Source organism: Urocitellus parryii, chromosome 4, assembly GCF_045843805.1.
Source record: "Urocitellus parryii isolate mUroPar1 chromosome 4, mUroPar1.hap1, whole genome shotgun sequence".
NCBI classification, from domain to species: Eukaryota; Metazoa; Chordata; class Mammalia; order Rodentia; family Sciuridae; genus Urocitellus; species Urocitellus parryii.
In genome coordinates this window covers 97,396,335-97,418,481 of record NC_135534.1, presented here as the reverse complement: position 1 = coordinate 97,418,481, position 22,147 = coordinate 97,396,335, and the positions used below count along the sequence as shown (strand labels likewise).

At 33.0% G+C, this 22,147-nt stretch overlaps 1 protein-coding gene across 3 annotated transcripts in view; it reads right to left on the bottom strand.

Annotated features, from left to right (window-relative positions):
• The window catches only part of Zc3h12c (zinc finger CCCH-type containing 12C), a 64,465-nt gene that overhangs the window by 22,947 nt on the left and 19,371 nt on the right, over positions 1–22,147 (bottom strand). For 2 of the 3 annotated variants that reach the window (XM_026392539.2, XM_026392541.2), the window contains exon 2: positions 6,893–7,644. In XM_026392539.2, coding sequence (XP_026248324.1) covers positions 6,893–7,644 — 752 coding nt within the window. Of the gene's footprint in view, positions 1–6,892; positions 7,645–12,643; positions 12,668–22,147 lie in introns of those variants that run through there. The other variant, XM_026392540.2, reaches the window with a different exon arrangement.

Here is a 22,147-nt window from a genome sequence, read left to right as displayed (position 1 = left end):
TTTATTCACTAGAAGTCAGTGCTACACTGAGTAAACCAAAGAAATAAAGATAAACTTTAGAAACTAGGCAAGATGGCCTTAAATACTGATATTTAAATTTAAGAGTTCTCAAGTTCATGTACTTTCACAAAACAGATTAGGTATATGAAAGGCTTTGTGCTTTTTAAAAGATGAATCAGAAGCTTAAATCCTGATTATACAGATTCCTAAATTCTATATTTTATAAATATGTGGGCTTACTTAGATCACTATTTTTGATATGAAGGAAAGTTATTATAACTTCTGCATATTGTCTGTCATATTCTAACTTTAAAAACTTTCATCTGTGTTCAAACCTTAAGAAAATTACTTCAATGATTCACCTGAAGTGATTTTCTACATCCCAGCTGATGTGTAACTTTATATTAACACCAGCTCCAACATGAGTCTTTTTTGGGGGCTGAGTATAAACTTTCAGGCAAATGGCTGGTTTATTTCTCTGTTCTATGCCATTTCACTGGCATATAAAAGTAATCACACTTTCAGTGCATCTTTTCTCAGGAGTTGTCTACAATTTTTAACCTTTGTATATATATTTCAACTAGGTCTTCTTGTCTCCAGTCTAACTGATCAAATCCATGCTCTAAATTTCTCTAAAAATGATCTTTCCTAAAAGCAAATTTTTCTATGCCACTCTGATTAAATTCTTCTGGTGATTCTCTATCACTTAGAGAGATAATATAAGATAGATCCTACTGGCAAAAAATAGTCGCATGAATTATTAGCAAACAAAATATTTATCTTAATATTCTGCAAAAACATGCACCAAGAAGGCCTACCAATAGTCAGGAGACTTAATCTAACCCCAGAAGCCAAGGTTCACAGACCAAGATAGAAATCTTGCAATGATAGGGTGTGGGATAGTTGTTTCCTCAAATCAAGAGTAGAAGAAGGGCTAGGGATATAGCTCAGTTGGTGGAGTGTTTGCCTTGCATACATAAGGCCCTGGGTTCACTTCCCTACACTAAAACAAACAAACAAACAAATAAAGTAGAAGAATAGTGTACCCAGTTTCTATCCCAACATTCAACTACATAATCTGTACTTCCACCACAAATGTGTAGGCAGTGATGAGGCTTTTTTTTTTCTTATCCCCATTCTTATTTTACATAAAATTTGGAAGAAGTTGAAGGAGAAAATGGAGATCTAGTTAATTTTAATGCAATTATATGACTAGGTCATGGAAGCATATTGAAGAAATCAAACACTTTTAGGATTAAAGGGCTATAACATCAATTTATATTCCTACCCCTGATGGCTCACAAGATGGTACTTTCTTAATGACAAGACAAGTCAAACCTAAAACCACAGGGAAATTTTAAAAGCACTTGATTTTTGGAAAGAAAATATATGAAATTTAAACTAATGAGTACATGTGGGTAGAAACTAATTCTATATTCCACTGCTGGGCTATCCCAAGTTTAATAGAATCACAGATTTTGAAGAGCAGTGAAGCTACCTGGAGGAAATAATCACAATATCATGAAGAATTTAATTTTGGCAATATGGTAACTATTAACATGTTTTGCTTCTGTATCTTTATATCGGAAGTACAAAGTGGCATATCTATGGTATGAAGACTCTGCTCTATTAAGGAAAGAAACTTGTTTAAGAGAGCCTATCTGCCAAATTAATGAAATGTTTTTTCTCTAAGGCATTCAAATTAGCTGCTGCCTTTTGTCAGAATTTGTTAGTCTACCTCCACTAACTACAAATTCTATTCTGTTCCATATTTCAGAAACCCAAGCACTTCTTGAATTCCCAACATTTTATATGTAAGTTCAGGGATTTATCTAAATAGTTTCCTCTCTTTTGTAGTTTTTCGCAATTATGTCCTTGCTGATTCTATATCTAGCAGTGAATTGGCTATCACAAATATGCTAGACCAAATTGCAGGTATTGTCAATTTTTGGTGAATTGCTTATTCAAAAAACTATCAGTTTACCAGTGTGACACATTTTTTAAAAGATGCTAATAGAGCCCAGCATGGTGGCGCATGCCTGTAATCCCAGCACTGTGGTCCAGAAGGCTAAGGTAGGAGGATTGCAGAGTTCAAAGCCATCCTCAGCAATTTGGCCAGGCCCTAAGCAACTTAGTGAGACTCTGCTTCTAAACAAAAGAGAAAAAGAGCTGGGGTTGTGGCTCAGTGCTTAAGTGCCCCTGGGTTCAATCCCTGTTACCAATCAACCAACCAATAAATGACATTAATACATGATACTGATGAGAAGCATGTTCCCTAAGGCAACGTAAGATCCCTGCAATTTTGGGACCTATGCTGTTTATGTATTCTGGGGATAATTCTGGAGTCCACCTAGCTTTAAGAGCCCGGGTCTCTTTTAGAACACTGCAGAAATCATCATTGAAAACAATGGTGATACAAACCTTAAGTAAAAATTGAAATATACCACTTATAGTTCATAAGAATGAGACGGACTATTAACTCACTAAGCTTGTTAAATGTTGATTAACATTTAACTAAGTTTTTGTTATATTTGTTACTATATTCTGCATTTGGAAATTAGCTCTTTAATGTAATAATAAGTATATTTTATTGAGTGCCTACTACATTCCAAGCATTTGGTATTAATCATCTGTAATCCTAATAAAGTTGCAAAATAAGAATATCCCTTTTTATACTTTTGAAAACATAGGCTGGAGAGTTTAAACAACCTGAGAAACACAAGATAATATGCAGAGAATTAAATGTATTTTTAAAATACTATTTTGTAATTGTAATAAAATGTTGCTGTCTTCCAACTTTTAATTTATATCTTAAGACTCATGCAATTTTATGGTTAGCATTTAAATGAAAATAAAGTCTATCATATATCTGTTTGGGAGACAGAAAAGAAAATAGTACTTTGTTCTAAACTTACCCCAGATTTACTTATCATATATAATCTATTGTATGTATAATCTATTTTTGTATGTATAAATTAATTATATATTTAAAATATAGGTTTGCTAAGCTTATCATAAATAGAAAATTAATTTCAAAAGTATATTATATTTATGCAACATGAAATGGATGAAATTCTGTATTTTTGTTACATTAAGATTTGGGACCTGAAGTATATATAAATGACTTTGTTACCTTATAAATGGCATAATGTAAAAAGTTCACTGTACATTTTCATGAGTTCTGGCACTTTCAAAATTATGGACATGGTGCAACATTTTATTGTGACTTGACACTAAAATGCTGCTGTAATAAAACTTTCCTGTCAACTACTTTTCTCATGAGATGCCTAAGGCTCTCCAGTTTAAGTGTCAGATTAAAATATACGATGTAAAGAAGAAATGAATCTGCATAGTCCTATCTGTATAACAAAGGACACAGAATGAAGCCAAAATAACATGGGAGTAGAGGTTGTTTTCATAATTACATAAGAAAGGTTGTTTGAAATGTTTTAATTATGCCATCTACTTTGGGGATGAAGTTTTCCTGAAGAAAGTCTGTCAGATAAGCATAGTTTAGAGCTTTATATCAATTCTCAGTTATCAAATATTTCAACTTGGAACTAGGTTTTGATTAGGTGAGTTCATGAGGCTGGCCCAATATGACATCATTTACCTAAATGACATTCATCTTAAAAATTAGGTTTTTGGAAGTCTTATACTGTTTTTCCCCTCAAAAGGTTTGTTTTTGTCCATCCAAAAGTTTACTCTCTTCAATGTCAAATTCTGCATTTGTGCTTTTTTTTTTTTGGTTTCCTCCTTCATAATTTGACTTTCAAAATTGACCCATTATGTCCCAAATTTTCAATTCTGTGAGTGAAATTGGCATAAGTTGCACTCAAATAGGTTGAAAACACTAATCTAGAGCTTGTATAATTATAATAGTAATATAACATTGTTATGAGTTATATTGTAATATAACAATATAATTATAATAGTAATATAACATTCAGCTACTGGGCTTCTATCTTTAATACCATATGTATTGTTATATTACTATTATAATTATATTATTATAATTATACTACCTACTACATAATTAAACATTACATACTATAAATAAGTTTTTATAGGTGTTTCACTTCTGGGACAATGGGGCAAAATGGGTTAAACTCCTCTCTCACAGTATTGCTCTCTTCTACTCCTTCCCTTTTCTCCTGTTTATATAGCTTCATTCTCTATTTTTTTTTTTCTTTTTGGTACCACGTATTGAACCTAAGGGAACTGAACCACTGAGCCACACTCCTGGCCCTTTTTTATTTTTTAATTGGAGACAGGGTCTCCTTAAGTTGCTGAGGCTGGCTTTGAACTCAGAATCCTCCTGCTTCAGCTTCCTGAACTGCTGGGATTACAGGCTTGCACCACCATGCTCAGCTACAGTTTCATTCTTAAAAACAAAACCATACAAAATTCTTTCCTAACACTTCCTTTTCCTTGTCTTTCTCTTCCTCTGTCAACCTTTTAGAATAACAGTCTAGATCTAATGTCATTTCTTGACATTCAGCTACTGGGCTTCTATCTTTAATACCATATGCGTTTTTGAAGACGATGACTTCCTGGCTGTCATGTCCTCTGATCTTTTTTCACTACTCAGGATATTCTCTCCTTAAAGCTTCCTTCCTCTTTCAGTTTAATGACAATTTTAATGTCTGTTGGTTTACTGTAGCACTGATTTTTTTCTAGCACTAGGATTTTTTCTAACTCTATTGTTTCCCTGAATCATCACTTTCTTCTGTGTCCTGACCTATATGTATGTATGTGTGTGTGTATGTGTTTATGTGTGTGTGTATATGTGTATGTATGTATGTATATGTATATATGTATAAATACTTCTGATGTTTAATGGTTCTCAGAATAAGCTATACAGAAGAAATAATTGTGGCACCTCAAAATATATAGTTATTTTGGCCCTATCATCACTCAACTGAATGATACTCTTTTAAGTATGTTTTTAAACAACTGATCTTGTAATTCTGGTATATATCTATGGTTGTAGGTGTTTCTCAAAGATCTACATCCTTCCTTCAATATTCTCTGCTTTGGCAATTTCATGGGTTTTGGACTTCCATATTTTTTTAAGTAATCATTTAGTAGTTTTTGATTATTACAAGAAAGAAAAAGCCATTCTGTAGACATATTACCTTTAATACCTTACTGAAAGACTTTTCAAAGCCATATGTATAATTCATACCTCTAAGACATTTGTTAATCTCTCCATTGGAAGGGTTGCTTAGATTCTAATTGATCTCCAACCTTCTATTCAGCACCGCCAGATTATGGGTATAAGGCACTAATCAATACAGGACACTCCTCTACACAAAAACCCTCAATTACCCTTGGATTGTAAAGTTTAGCATTAAAGACTTGTAAGATCTGGCTAGAAACTGTGCGATTCAGTTTTTCCTCTTTTATTACAGGACAAAGAGTATAGACTTTGAAGTCAGACATATTTGGGTTTGAATAATGTTTAGCCTTGGCAAATAGTTTAAATCCTGTAAATCTAATTTGTTTATAAATGAAAGAAAGATAATTTTGTCTCCCTCTTAAGATTGTCTGGAGGACAACATATCTGTTTTCCTTATAGTTTATGTGGAAGAACTGTAGTAATTCTCAAAGTTCAGAGCTACAATGTCCATTACAGTAGCCAACAGCTACATGTGGCTACTGAACACTTAAAAATGTGCCTATTCCAAATTGAAATGCACTATATACACCAGATTTCAAAGACAATATAAAAAATTTATGCTATGTCTCAGTAATAACTTTAAATTGACTATATGTTGGAATGATATTTAGCTATGTTAGACTAAATAAAAATATATTTTTCAAATCATTTTAACCTGTTTCATTTTATTTTTTTAATGAGGTATTAGGAAATTTAAAATGACACATTTTATTTCCAGTGAACAGCACTTTTTGTTCTCCTGGTTAATATTCTAGGCTCTCCTTCTGAGAAACCATGTATGAAATTCTAAGTTGAAATGCTACTCAATTGTTCAGAATTTGTGCTTTCTTCGGAGTCTCCAGAGCTCACATTCTCTTGAAATGCCTCTTTTTCTACCTTCCTGGCATTAACTGAACCCATTGTTGGTTTTTCTACCATTGGCCATGGTACAGATGCACTTAACTGTGGGTCATTACTCCCCACAAGTTTGACAAGTTCTCTATTCTGATGCCTTTATATGTCTGTTTATTCTCTAGAGTACTGAACATTGTGGCAATTAATTATATATTGATTGAATTTGGATATACTTTAAATTTTGATGTGGTAGCTATTGCTTATAATTCTAGTACTTGGGAGGCTGAGGTGGGAGGATTGTAATTTGGAGGGCAACCTGGGCAATTTAGTAAGACTCTGCCTTAAAAAAACAAACCAAAAAAAGGCCTTTAAATTCATTTAGAATACTTCATTAGAAGTTTCATTTTTCATTTCCTCATGATTCCTAGAGAACTATTTCTGAATTACATTTCTTAACTGAACAAAAAATTTGTTCCCAAATCAATACTACTTTCTAGAAGAATTGGAGATTCTCCTTACAGTTATTTAACTTCATGTACAGGAGATTCCCAAATTGTTTAATGTCATCATACTTAAGTTCTTCATTTAAAACTAGTGATAACACCAAACCAGTAATGTACAATATTTCTTATGCCATAGTAATTTAGTCAGATAAAGAAAAAGACATATATGAGAAAAGAGAGTCTTTATTCAGGGATGAGTGAAAAGAAGATGGCTGAAGAAGGATTAACATTAAACTAATATTTTCTAAAGGTAATGTTGGAATGCGGATGATTATTGACTTTGATGAGCCTGAGAAGGGAAACAGCAGCAAAAGTAGAACAAACTTTTAAAGATTTTTTACTAATAATTTTCAGTACAATTTTTCTTACTTACCTCATTGCCACATTGCTGCCATCAATAACAACTGGTCTTAGATTTTCACCATCATCTGTTACAATCTCTTGCATTGGCGATTCAGACCTCTGAGATTCCAGGGAAGAAGTTTCCCGCATTATAGTGTTAATTGTACTAACTGTTTGATCAGCCTCACTTTTATTTCCCAGTTTGACAAGTTCTCCCAAAATATCATTGATTAAAGCATCAGTACCAAGTTTGTTTAACACAAGCTGAACCTGTTCTTCAGAATAACCCAACTTAAGTGCAAACTCCAGTTTTGTTTGGTATTCTCGCACCACATCAGGGGGTTTCTTCATTTCCTTGGACGGAGTCTGGGACTCTTCAGGTTTAAAGTCTTGCAAAATTTCATTGTGTTTGAGTAGGTGAGGCTCTAAGCAGGGAGACCTACATAATTGTCTGTGAGTCTTGGTTAACAAGCATGGCTCTACTGAAATGCTATTCAATTGTTCTGACTCATGATCAGAATTTGTGCTTTCTTCAGAGTCACCAGAGCTCACATTCTCTTCAGATACCTCTTTTTCCTCCTTCCCGGCATTAACTGTATCCATTGTTGATTTTTCTACCATTGGCCAAGGTACAGCTGCACTTAACTGTGGGTCAGTGTTCTCCACATACAGGTGGCCGAGGTCATGCCCCAGGTGATCCTTCAAGCCCATGAAGCTGTTACGTGTACTTGACTCCACTTTGCTGTTTTTTCTGTATTCCTGAATGCAAAGTACACCGTATTCCTATAGAAAAATGTAAAATATTCAGAATTTCATACTTATTGTTTGATTTAAGTCTTAATGGAGAAGTTAGTGAACTGTCAAACTATAGAACACCTAGTCCATATTCTGTTTATATCCTCTCATCACTCATAACATGCTTGCCAAGACCTCTCATGCCCCATTTTTCAAATGAAGAGGTTATGAATTAGAAAGGCCATGTAATTTCCTCCAAGGCAACAAATTAGTAATGTAACTGGATATTTTATTCAGTTTTTTCCTAACTCTTACACCCATCCTTTTCCCACTATACCAGAATGCTTCTCAACCGTAATGGCAGAAATTTTCCCATTTATATTTCTAGAATGACCTACAGAATACTATCAAAAAGCATATTTTCAAAATATTATGACAGGTTGAGTACATTTTTCCTAACCCTAATTCCTAAAAGTCTGTAAAAATCATTTTTTAAAAAAAGCGATGTAGGAAGAAAGGAGAACATTAGTTCATCATACTTGAAAACTTATCATTAACCTGGATGAAGCTTACTAATGTAAATTAAAGACATTTTCAAAATAATTTGTATATTGAAAAATATTCACATTTTATAAAATGGCCAATAAGGAATTACATAATTACAAAGTTAATTATGTTCTACTTGGAAGTGAATACAGTTTTGCCTTAATAATCATGATTTTGTGAATATTGAACATGGTAACAAAATATAATTTTTCACATTATGCTATTCTTATTAAGTGGCAGTGGTATTATATTCTGTTTCATTCCAGAAAAAAGAAAGAGTTCTTTTAGCCTATGTGCACTTATGGAAAGAATAGAAATTAAATACTTCACATAAAGTTAGTAGCAAATAATTAAGCACACCAAATAAATAATCTTATCTCAATTTCCTGAATTTTATGGCAGAAAATATTTCTGTATTGCATCAGATTAACAGTTAACTTGCATTTCATTAAAAAATCACCTCTGAATATTTTCCCTGTGGGAATATTTTTAATGATTAAAATGTTTTTGCTATTATACGATTTTTCCTTAAAGTCTATTGGAGATAATTTCCATTTCTCTATTAGGGATGGGTTAGAAAAATAAAGTTATTTTCTCTAGTGCTTCACTGTATGAACTACGTCAACATCAGTGGTTTATTGATTAAAGTAATTCTAGTGTTCTACCCAGGTGCAACATTAGTAAACCAGTGGTAGCTGAATTTGAGACTGTCATTAAACACCTATTTAAATAACCTAATAAAACTGGGAAAACATTTATTCTAAGGCTCTTCAACATAACATACATAGAAGAAAAGAGCTATTATATAAATGTTAAAAGAAAATGCAGAGTAATTTTCTGACAAGTCACAAATTTGAAAACATATCTAATAAACTTCATGAGTCAAGTATTTCAACAAAGTGAAATTTTATTAACTTTGGGAAACACTATAGATGAGAACATGGAATCTTTACAATCCACTTAAAATTCCCTCAGTGTAGAACTCCTACACACTTCTACAAGAGTTTCTTCAGAGTTTATTCTGAGAAGACAGATAACTTTAATATCACTGTTCTACTAATAGAACATTCATTAGTTTTAAAGCAACACCAAACTTTCCTAGTCCTGATTGCTCAACTGGTAAAAGGATATTCCTTAAAAGAGCTCTGTATACATTTGATCCATTGTGAGCTGTATTCATTTCAATTTCTTCTGTTAATATTGATATGTATATCCATATTATTATTTAGAATTAAGGAAGAGATTTTGAAAGCAAATCTTTACACCCTGTGATTTATTAACTACTGTAATATACTAACACCATAATGTAAGTAACAAATCACAACAGCATCCTAATAAAGGGATACAGTTAAAAGAAAAATCTACACTGTGGCCTTCGTAGAGCTCCCACCAAAAGTATCTTAAACAAGGAAAACCTATTGGAAGCTGGGCTGCCTGGCAACCAGAAGCTGGTTGCTAAGCTGCACTCCTTTAACATGCCATCATGAATGCTAGCACAGTGAAAGAATAATTTGGTATGAACAAAAGCCTATAAAAGAGACTGGGACTTAAGTGCGTCTGGTTTACCCTCTGAGAACAATGCAGCTGCCAAACCAATCTGGAAGCTCCGACATCATTGTTCTGTAAACCCCACAATCTGCTCTGACTGCAGGAAGTGCATTTAATGGGCAACATTTTTGATCTCTCCTGAAAAGTTTGGGTTTTGCATAAGTGCTGTTGTGAGATAATTCTTCAAGATAATGACTTGCTGACCAAACCCCTGAATTGAAGTAGGAAATATTATTTTATTGAGCTACAGTATTGTTGATTTTTAATTTTTTTGGGGGGGGATAACAAACAAAAGGAGTATCTTATGAAAAATACAGCCAGTGAGGAACACTAGAATAAAAAATTTTGTTTAAAGGATAAGTGGATTTTCATAATTTTTGACTTTCAAAGAAATAAAACCAGATACTATAAAGTTTTTAAATGGTAAATTAACTACTCTAAAAGTATTTAAAACTATTTCATCTTCAATCTAGTATTTTAAAAAGTACAAATGGTACTACTATATGGCTATAATGAAAAGATACAGAGAAAAATGGGGTGGTTTTTCAAAATTTTAGACCACTTAAAACTCAATGTACCTTTAACTTGTGATAATATATGTTATTTGTACATTTTAATAGAGTTTTTAATAATGTAAACTGTCCTAATCTTTAAAATGAACATTCAATTTAGTTTGATAACATAATTTAAAAAATATATATTTTGGTTGAACATTTTCTGTAATGCTAGGTCCCTCTTCATCATCTAGATTTCATTAGTTAGCTCAGAAAAAGTTATCTAATGCCATCTTGTACTAAACAAGCAGTTAAAATGATTTTTAGCTCCTACAAAGCAAAAAGACTAAATATAAGTAGTAAATGTAAGGGAAAATGAGTTCAATTTCCAGGCCTACAAGCCACATATATACTCTCCATCATAAAACACTTATTTAAAATAACCTGATTTATATTGAACCAATTGATAAAGATCTGATTTTTAAAACTTCAAGTTATGCTTTTCTACTCATGATTAGTAAAAGGTGCTCTTAATTTAATATGGAACATTTCAGAATTTGGCAATATTTAAAATCATTCAGTAAAAAAATTAAATGCTAAAGATTTAAAATATTTCCATAGACATTTGTTAATATAATGGGATATGTAAAACTTAAATATAATTATTGTTAAGTAAAAAATACTTTCCTCATTTCTAAACTACTTAAGCTCTGCATTTACTCAAATGCAAGTTTATGTAAGTCATCTTAAATTTAACCAAGAATTATCTTACAACAGCACTTATGCAAAACTCAATATTAATATTTAATATTACATAAGGATGATTTTCCTTATTTCATGGAGAAGGAGCATAGTCAAAGTTTTCATACATAACATAGACCAGTTTATACCCCACTCCCAGATTATCACAAAACTCTCAAACTTTATATCAGGCTCTATTATAACTGGCCTCTACATACTATATTCTTGAACACAAAAAGGTATTATGCAAAAAATAATAATCCCAAACAGATTTCTACAGTTTTAAATCTTTGGATTTCCTCCAGATATTGTTCTGGAAATTCAACTTTTCTTGTTAAAGGCTACCTAAAACCTAAGTAATAGTATTTGTTGAAAAAGAACTAAATTATCATGATAATTCTGTAGATGATGATGAAGTATAACAAATTGTTTTAATTACCAAAAAGAAGCTTTGTAATAGCTGAATGCAGTTTAACATATGGTGGTTACTTATTAGAAATTTATCACACATACTGTAATTCTCCCATTTAGTGAAGAGATTTTCAGAAATTTCTCATTCAACAACTTGGATAATACTTCATCTTAAACCAGGTAACAATATTATTTTTTTAATATTCTAAAGAGTCTCATGTTAATCAGGAATATTAGACCATAAACTTGCTAAATCAATTTATTTGTCTGTAATGTAAAGTTACAATGCCATAAAAGTAGGTTCTGGTTGTTATCCAAATGGTAATACTATGAGAACAATAAAAATAAAATAATGAATATGTAATAAATACCTACTGCTGTAGCCTCTGTGTATTTAATTACCATTGTATATGAGTGAGTGCTGTTGTCTGCATCCCCCTAGCTAACAAAGGAAGGATGTCCCTTTGAACAGATTGGTTAATGCTCTGGGGCAACAGATGTCTACTGGAACTGCAGGAGACCAGCAACTGGTGGCCTGCCCATCTTCTGAAAACTTTCAATAGACTTATGCATATGTTCACACAATAGGGCATGTGGTAGAAATGAAAACCTCTTTTTAACCCTTTATACTCTTTCTTTCTCTCCTAACTGACAGATGAAAAGTCTTTGTCCTCCATTCCCCATTACAGAACTCTTAAAATCAATAGTTCTTGGAATGACATCTTTAATCTAGTATCTGAAAATAATGCAAAAGAGGAAAAAAGGTAGGAGAGTAGAAAATGAAAAGTGTACATGAATACTGAAAGTGCTGACAAAGCAACTGAAATGCTCAATCATATTTAAAACCAGCTGTTTGAAACATCTTCACGTGTCAATCCATCTCCCTAGGCTAGACTTAACACAATGGAAAAATCTACCAAATCTGAGCATCATTTTACAGCACTTAGGTTTGACAGTAACTCCTTAAGAAACATAAGAATCTGACAAGAAGATAAAATATAAATTCACTGTTTATCACAATATCAGATTTTGTTATAACTTGTCTTTAAGCTCCATATGATTCCACGCCATGTCTAGTGCCTTGCAAATATCCATGAAGCTATAATTATTTGCAAAATTCCATAATATGAAAATGTAAAAATCTGATTCACAGACATATTTTAAAGAATTGAATTTTCTGTATGTTGGCATTATGTAATAGTTTATAGGTTTTCATTTGAGGTGCTTTTCTATCTTTCATAAATTCAAATTAATAATCTCTTTAGCAAAGTTAAACTTCCAAGGTATTAAGTAGCACAGATACTCACGTTAGCAGGAAAATACAAAGACATTGGTTTCTGTAGCAGCTTCAGCAGTAACTCTTTAACACAATTTTAGCTGCAGACTTCCAGGCAGGCAAGAAGAACAATGAATGGTTGAACAGATGGAATGGCAATGTCTTTGCTTAACCTATTACCGAGTGGAGTAACAGCCAATCATAGGCCAGAAAGCTCACAATTAGTTGGCCAGGCAGATGCAAGACAACCTCAGCACCCTGCATCAGGTTTGTAGGTTTCTAAGATAAGCAAGTTGATGTCATTCTTGGGTCTGCCCGGGGCAGCATGTGTATTAACGAGGGGTGTGCGACAACAATAGGCCATACAAAACTGACTAGTAGGCAGCTGCTATATGAGAGCAGAGTCATTAGGGAGCAGGCTGCCAACAAGAAACACCTGGCTTGGGCAGACTTCAGCTTTTCCTCCTTGTTTTTAATGCATGAAACAAAGAAACCAATTGTGTTTTAAAGCAGTAAAAGTTGCATGTTTCCAAAAAGTTGAGGCTATACACTAGTCTATTAGCTTTTCATTTTTATTTCAGAAATAAAGAAAATGAGGTGTGTCAAAGGAGCAATTAACTATTGTAGCAACCCTTTTCTCTAATAAATGAGGTAGTGGTGAAATGAGACAGAAGGTTATAGTAAACCTATTTCCCTGGCAATAGTGGGAAATCTGTATTTTTAAGTATTTGCTAATGTGTTGCAAGACAATAAAATTGAGGGGGGAATAGTGAGGGGGAGGGGGAGGGGAGGGAAGTAGGGGGAGGGGGAGACAGAGAGAGAGAGAGAGAGAGAGAGAGAGAGAGAGAGAGACCTTTGTGTAAAATTAGTCATGTATACTATACATTTAAACAAATCCATTTAACTTCAACCTAAGATCATGGAAATGGCCCATTTTATCTAGGTCAAGTAGCACTGTAAAATTCTTTATTATGGATACTAGTTAGAAATATAATTTTATATGCAAAATCTTTCATTGTTTTAATATACAGCATAGTATACCTGTTGAAAATATTTATATTTCATAACATTTATAACATGTAATATTCAAATTTCAGTTTAGAATAAATTAAGACTAAAAAGAAATATTGTGATATTTTTGAAGGGTCTAAAGTGTACAAAAATGTCCCCAAGGTGAGGAAGCTTGTTATCTCTGATTCATATCTGTTTCATATTATAGCACTATGTGCTACCTGCTTTTGAGGCCTGCTTGAAAAATTCTATTAAAATGTAAATGTCATAGGCATTGTGAGGATATTTCCCTATTAAAGAAAAAAGAATCTATAGCTGCCTTACTATTTATTTATTCGATATGAACACACACACACTCCTTTTTAAATCCAGTACAAACTTAAAGAGTGAAGGCAAAGAGCTGCCTTTAACATAAAATTTTCTGATACAGGCTGACTTACGTAGACTCCAGACCTTTTCATTAAATGACCCATGAACTTATCTAAACATCAAAAACTTAAGTCAAAACATCCTGAGGATCTACATCAATCTCACTTTAAAACATAAAATACAGACTTTACTCACAATTATGATCACTTGTGAATACTTGGAAAAGGTAATATTTGTTTGGGACTCCTGTTCCTGACCTTTTTGTGTTTACTAAAATGCAAATCACATGGTCTGTATTTAGTAAATAGGAGGAAAATCTATTCTATATGGTTAAGATTTTCCAGTGATCTCAAAAAACTATTCCTTATGCCTACTAAAACCTTAAAAATTATTGTTTCCAGAAAGAAAAGTAAAATATAAAGTATGATACTATAGATCACCATTTGCCTATATATTATTTTTCTGCAAAAGAGCTTTCCAAAGCTTTCCAAAATTGTTGGGAAATTTTTAAGTCTGCAAAACTATTCTTGAACTCAATAATTACTAGGTTCTGAATGTCAAACTAATTTCTAAAGCAAGAACTGATCTTTTTCTGCCAAGCATTAAATTAATGTTAGTGAAATACTTAAGTCCATGCTCCATATCATAAGCCAATAAAGATCAGGGTAAAGCATCTCTAACATTATAGTTTATTGTGAATTACAAGGTAAATTACACAGAATTCAAATTTCCCTTTTCGGGTTAAGCATATCACAGAAATAAATAAAGAATTTTATTTCTCCCTCCTCCCCATGGGGATGGTAGTTCTTCTTGAAAACTCATGAGTAAAAAAGGTGTCATCCCTGAAAGGAATGAGGTCAATGCTGTGACTAGTCCACTGTAATTCTTCGTAATACTGATGTGGTTAAATAAAATACAAATGAAAAACATAGTTTACATGGAAATTAGTTGCAACTAAAACCTAAAAACCTAAGTAGCTACATACTGACTAGAAAAGACAATAAGGTCACATTTATAAACTCATATTAAAACTTTTTTCTTTTGTATATAAAAAGGAAACTATTTAGTACAAATAGACAGTCTTCTCTTTTCCCTTGGGGTTTCTTCCTTCTCTTTATTCCTTGCTACTATAGTTACTACTTTATAGCTTTAATTCAGGAGGAGGAGGAATCTTCTCAGCCTGCCACAGTGAACACAAAGAATGAGAGAAAACTACCCAAGAGCTCAGCAGGAAGCCTGATCTATAGCACTGGATTAAGCTTTTTTTGCAAACAGCAAATAAAGGCAGCGATCTGAAAAAGCTAATCAGATCCTGCTGTGGTATTTAGACCATCTCAGTTGCTAGTATTGGATAATGTTAAGCACATTAAAACATCTGTAGGTGAAAAAAAGGGTTCCTTGGGCTTTCTTAGTCACATGGACCTAGTCTACTTCCCATTGACAGGCAAGTACAAACAGCTGTACTGAGCTCTGTTTGGGTCACTGCAATAAATGACTAAACACAGCTCCCACTTATGACAGGGAAAGAAAAAGAAAGGAACCAGTGTAGTTTGAGGAGTTTATTAAAATTTGTCAATGCCAAGTGTGGTTCTAACATGGGTTTTCTATTTTTTGTGAGGCATTAATGTTAAGAAGTGAGTTTGAGACTAGTGTTTGAAATCAATTCTCTTTGTCAGTGGTGACACAAGCTTTCTGGTACCTCTCTCTTAAGATTGGAATCATTTCCCTTTAACACAGAATCTCTTTTTACCTTAACAATAACACCATGGAATTAAGATTATTCCATTAAATCTTCCCAATTGTCCTCCAAAGGTTGAAAGATTTTAAACAAAAACTTAATATTTTTGAGATAAAAAAAAATGAATGAGCCAACCAAAAAAAAAAAAAAAAAGCTAACACATAATAATAGAGTAAAAGAATAGAACAAAATCAACTGAGCACTAATTCTCAAAGCCAGAAATTATATTAGGCAGCTAGATGGGTCATAAGATCTTTCATATCTAAAACTACTTTTCTGAGTATTATTTGAAAATTGTTAAAGGTTACCTTTAAATCACAAAATGATGCTTTTATGAATTAGACACATTGCTGTAGATATCCATAGCACCCCATAGCACTAGTTAAAAGAAAGTCATAGGATCAGCTGTGTCAAGGACTATCATCTGTAATATGCTAATTCCAGGATATTCTGTATAAAATTAGATATTTTCTTAATTTCCTTCTGCCACTCAAAACCACACCACTTTTCAGAGAAGAGGCAGGACATGAAAATTCCAACATTAACCCATATTTGGATCCAGCCCTGAATTTGATCCACTCAAATATATGCTAGAAAGACAGTTTTATCTTTAAACATAAAGATGTCAACTGTAACTAGAATAATATATTTAAAGTAAATCATCAAATATAAATGGTTTTATATTAAATCAAGCCCATAATCTGAAAAATATTCTTATTGGGTAGAAAAAAGCATATTAAAAATTGATAATAAGAAAGACAACAAAAGAAATATCAGAAATCATTTTAGTAGAACTTATATTTTGCTCCTAAAAATACTAAGTAATGCCAATAATAAATAAAATGGCAAGAAAAAAAGGTAAATTAAATATTAATTTAATACTTCTTTATTAGCAAAACCCAGACTGACTAGCTCTTTTTTTTTTTTTTTTTTTTTTTTTTTTTTTTTTTTTTAAACAGGGCTTGGAAAATTTATTGAAAGAATACAGAAGAGTTCATAGGATCAAAGGAAGAACTCAACATTCAAGTTTTGGGAAGGCCAGAGACCAGGTCAGAACTAAAGGTTTTGGCTGTGGAGCTTCTAGAATACCTCCAGCTGATGATTCAGCACTACCTACTTGTAGGCCTTCTTGTGTTCTCATTCACGATTCTAATTTCTGAGACAAGAATCTGAGCAGAACAGTTTAGGTCTTACACTCACTTCTTTGTCCAATTACTGTGGCCAGAGATATGTGGGGCCATGACTGGCAATCTTACTAGAATGATATAGAGATGGACTGGAGGTTCATTTCATGGAGTGAAATTAACAAAAGCAGAGAGGGAGAAAAAGGTAGGTCGACAAAAACAAAACATCAGGTATCTGCTACTAAATAACATTAAACATATTACAGGGAGATTATGGGTCCCATAAAATCCATCAAAATTACTTTTAAAAAGAAAGAATGTGTAAGGAGTGAAGAAATAAAATTTTAAAAAATAAAGAGCAATAAAATTTAATCAAAGTGAAATCCCTATTTCTGATTAGTTTTTCACATTTAGAAAAATAAAATATGTAATAAGCTCATGTCCTTGCAGAAAACAGGCACTGCTTGGTCTCAGTTTTCATGTCTGATCTATATCATATCTAAGACTGAATTTCTTTAAAGAACCCCATCACTGTTGCAATAGCACATTCTTGAATGTTCATTCACCTTTGTATGTTTCGGCTTCAACAATTTAATATATCCTCAATTCCAGTTAATCAAATCCCGATTATTTTTCTCTTCTCGAATTTCTCATTCTTACAGCATCCCTAAGACTAGATATGCATTCCCTCCTCAGGCTTAGATTACTTGTTTCTCTATTTTTCTCTTTTGAATAATTTGAATAACTCATAAGTATTTCCCTGACAAAAATAATTTTCAATGACATCACTCTTATGCTAAACAAATACTCAGTTGCAAATCCCAAGTTCCTGGTTCTCTGTTCTGTTTTCAAGGTTCCACAACCTGAGCCTCCTCTGGCCCTATAATTTTACTTCTCACTTCACTTAGGGGAAAGAACAGCAAAAGGAAGGCAAAGATGCTAAACTCGCCCCTAATATTAAGTCTTCTCTAGTACTGTCCCACTTACCCAGCCATATCTGTCATTCTAAACCCGGCTCAAGGCTTATTTTTTCCTTAAATCCTGCTTGGGTTAGTATAGTTTTTATTTATCTCCAATTTTTTTGAATTTCTGTAACATTGATGGTCTATATGGCACAATTTAGCATTTGGGTGCAGCCTCAAGCTTCTTGAGAACAGAAATATTCACTCTTCCATGATGGCAGTATGCTAATCTCTGGAAGACCCTTCAGTGCAAAATATGGCCAGTAAAAACCCAAGCCCCATGCAAATATGAATGCAGGCATTCATATGAACAAAAATGCTATCCAACTAGATTTTATTTTCCGTGTGACAAGGTGGGTTTATCAAAGAGCCTTTAGATTAAGGCTGGGTTCCTGTAGCCCTGGTGCTGCCACTAGAGCTGCTTCCAACACTCAAGGAAGCTCAAGCCTTTTAAAAAGAGGACAGGTCTTTTACTGTACTCTCCTTTGAATTTGACTTCCCAACTACAGCAACATCCATAATAACAACACTGCAGCTTCTGCCTCCTCATCTGAGTGTGACTTATCTGATGGGTAGCCTAGAAAGAACATGTGTGCAAGCAAAGCTCAGCTCCTTATACTGCATGTTTCTCTTCAGAATAAGCCACCAGTGGGAAGAACAATACATGGTTGCTTTCTTCTTTAGCATTCCCTGAGACTAAATGATTATATATTTCTGATTCTGGGGCTCAGTGTTACTAAGTCCTCTATCCTGTTCTCTTAGGTCATATTCCTTGACAGTTCTATGGACAAAAACAGCTGCTATTTTGGTCTCCTGCTATGGATCCTTTATTTCTTTATTGGTTCAGTACTAAGGAAGGAAAAAGACTGCCTCAAACTCTATTTTAAACAATAAAAAGTTTTGTTATAAATAACTCTTAAAAGGGGGGTAAATAATGACTATATACATGAACTTAGACCACTTTGATAATAAATAAGAAAAAAGTAAAAAAAGAAGAAAGGAAGATAAAATTTAGTAACAAAACTGACAATGTGCAGTGGTGCACACCTGTAATCCCAGTGACTCCGGAGGCTGGGACAGAAGGATCCCAAGCTCAAAGCCAGCCTCAGCAACTTAGCAAGGCCCTAGGTAATGCAGCAAGACTCTGTCTCAAAACAAAAAAGAAAAAGTGGGATATGGCTCAGTTGCTAAGCACCCCTGAGTTTAATCCCCAGTACTTAAAAGAAAAAAAATGTCACAGAAAGGTAGATAATGCTCCTCAAAGTCAAAATTCTTAAGGTTTATGAACATCTTTCAGTGCATGTCATCAAGAGTAGATAACCCTCTGTTTGGGGGTTAGAGATAAGTATAAAATAAATCCACAAAGGCAGTGTTATTTTCCTCTGGTCTAAAGATAAAAAAAAAACTCTTCTGTAGTCATTTACAATGACAATATAATCCATTATTATGAAATTTAATTTAAATATTTTTTTTTCCAATGAAAATATTTATATTCCCACTTAGTGGTTAAAAAATTCATTAAGTAAATAAACGTTTTAAAAAGCGGACCTTCAATTCCTAATAATATCTGTAAATGCCCAAGAAACAAGGAATTCTAGAAAGTGCAGGGAGTACAAATGGCATACAAAATGCAGATTTCTGAAGTAGTAATATATGGGAGGAGTGAAATGGAGAAAATCCATGAGGAAAAAATATATATATACTTTTAAAAGAAGCAGAAAGCATATGATATCATTCATAGTAACAAAACACTCATAATTATATTGAGAATAATTGAAACTATGGGGAAAAGATGAACAAAAATGCATAATTTATAAAAAATAAAATGTTCATAAGACATTCTTTGAATTTTAAAATAATAGAATGGTAGTTACATGACATCATATTGCTTTTACTAATGATAATGTTCACAACATCATCATCAAAGCCCAATAAGAACATAAGAATAAGTCTCATCTCTCCTTCCTTATGCCACTCAATAACATTCCTTACTTTCCACCTGGAATGTATTCATTTGTGAACATCGTATCTTCAGGCTGCTGCTATCATGTGAAGATTCATATATACATAGTCTTCTTTAAGTGTTCAATAATTGAACTTGACAAACTACTTTAAAACAGCTAGACCCAAAGCATTGTTAAAAAGTGAAATTGACAGGCTACAAAGAATGATTATATCACATTTAAAAGAGGGCTATATCATTAGTAGGTCTGTCTGTTCTTATTAATGGTCTAGAAGAGAGTGCAAGTAGTATATTAAATGCTTGTAAAGTGACTATGGAAAAAATATGATACAGAGCAAGCAATCCAAAAGGTACTTCAAACGCACTATAACCCAGTAAATTTACTTTGTTAATTATAAGCTTTATTTAAATAATAATTCTTACTAAGAATCAACATAGAAACCAGTTCCCTCTATATCAATTCTTATAAGATGGGGAAATGAAATGTTTGTGGCCTCATAATACTGATTCTACATAACTGCATACTATTGATTTTAGACCAGTGTTCTATTGTACAAGAAAAATAAAAAGCATTAAGAGGCTTAAAAAATGAATGGTTGTTTCAAAAAACACTCAATGAAATTAGCACAAAAACTTGCAACAAAATTTTTCATTATAGAGTTCTGTTAGATGTCAAAATTTAGATATTAAAAATTGTGAGCATTTAGAACAAGATTCCTTCTAAATACAAAACATCATATACTAGAAGTATGAATCATCTTGAAGAGCTACCAATGTAATTTAATTATAAACTTCTTTTGCTTTCCTATGTAGTTCTACACTAAGAAGAGTGCCTGGCACACAGTAGGTACTATAAATAAATATGTGCTAAATAAGTGACACCATTTCAATACTTGGGACAAAATCTTTTTTTTCCAGATTTGTTTACTTCTCTCACATACCCTACACTTCAGCCAAACTCAAGTAATTCAAGTAATGGTGTGGTTCTCTAAATTCTGGTTGCACGCTGGAATCATCTTGGGAAACTTAAAATATACTAATGCCAAGGGCTCACCTATAAATATTTAATTTTATTGGTTTAGGTGAAGTCTGGGCATAGGCATTTTAAAAGCTCCCCAGCTGATTCTAATGTGTAGTCAAGTTTAAGAATAATAACTTTGAGTTTCTTTCTCCACAGTTTCACCTGTCAATAATCCTATTCATTACTATTGAATATTTAGCTAAAAATCCAACTCTGTCATGAAGCCATTCCCAGAACACTGGCAAATTCATCTTTAAATTATTTGTTTTTCTTACAGGGTCTGGTATATGTTTACTAGTGCATAATTCTGGAAACAAAGCACCTAACATTTATTGAAAGAATGACATACAGTTGATCCCCATTATTCACAGATCTGTATTTGCAAATTTGCCTATTTGCTAAAATTTACTTGCAACCCACAAATACATACTTGTACACAAGCACAACTGTGAAAAATTTGAGGTGGTCAACAGACCTCCAGCAAAGGTTGAGCAACATGAAGGTATGCTTTCATATTTCAAGTCTTACACTATAAAGGAGGATCTTTTTTGGGTGGTCTATCTAGTGTTATCTTTTCCCCATTCTTGTTAGTAAACAGGCTATTTAAAATGATGAACTGGGCTGAAATATTATCTAGTGTTCCAAAGAGCCAAAAGGGCTGTGAGGTGCCTTATGGAAAAAATACACGTGTAACTTGGTTCAGGCATGATTTATACTGCTGTTGGCCATGAGTTCAATGTTAATGAATCATCAGTATAGTATCTTTCAACACACATATAACAAGAAACACACATATAACAAGGCTATATACTGATGAATTGATAAATATTCTGACCTCTACAGTAGTGCCCTTGATCTATGGTTTCACCTCCCCATGGTCAATTGCTATTAGAAAATATTGGATTGAAAAACTCCCCAAGGGCTGGGATTGTGGCTCAGTGCACAGTGCTTGCCTCGCACATGTGAGGCACTGGGTTCAATCCTCAGCACCACATAAAAATAAAGAAATAAATAAACAAAATAAAGATATTGTGTCCACTTACAACTAAAAAAATATTTTTAAAAACTCCCCAAATAAATTATTCATACATTTTAAAAAATATGACATGTTTTTGATGATGTTTTGGTGGTGCTAGGTATCAAAACTAGGACCTCACACATGCTAGGCAAGTGCGCTTACACCGAGTTACACTCCAGCCCCCAATCCATAAATCTTAAACTTTATGTCATTCTGAGTAGTGTGATAAAATCTTGCATTGTTCTGCTCTGTTGGAACTGGGATGTGAATTATCTCTTTGTCCAGAGTATCCTCACTATATACACCACCCACCCTTCAGCCATTTAGCT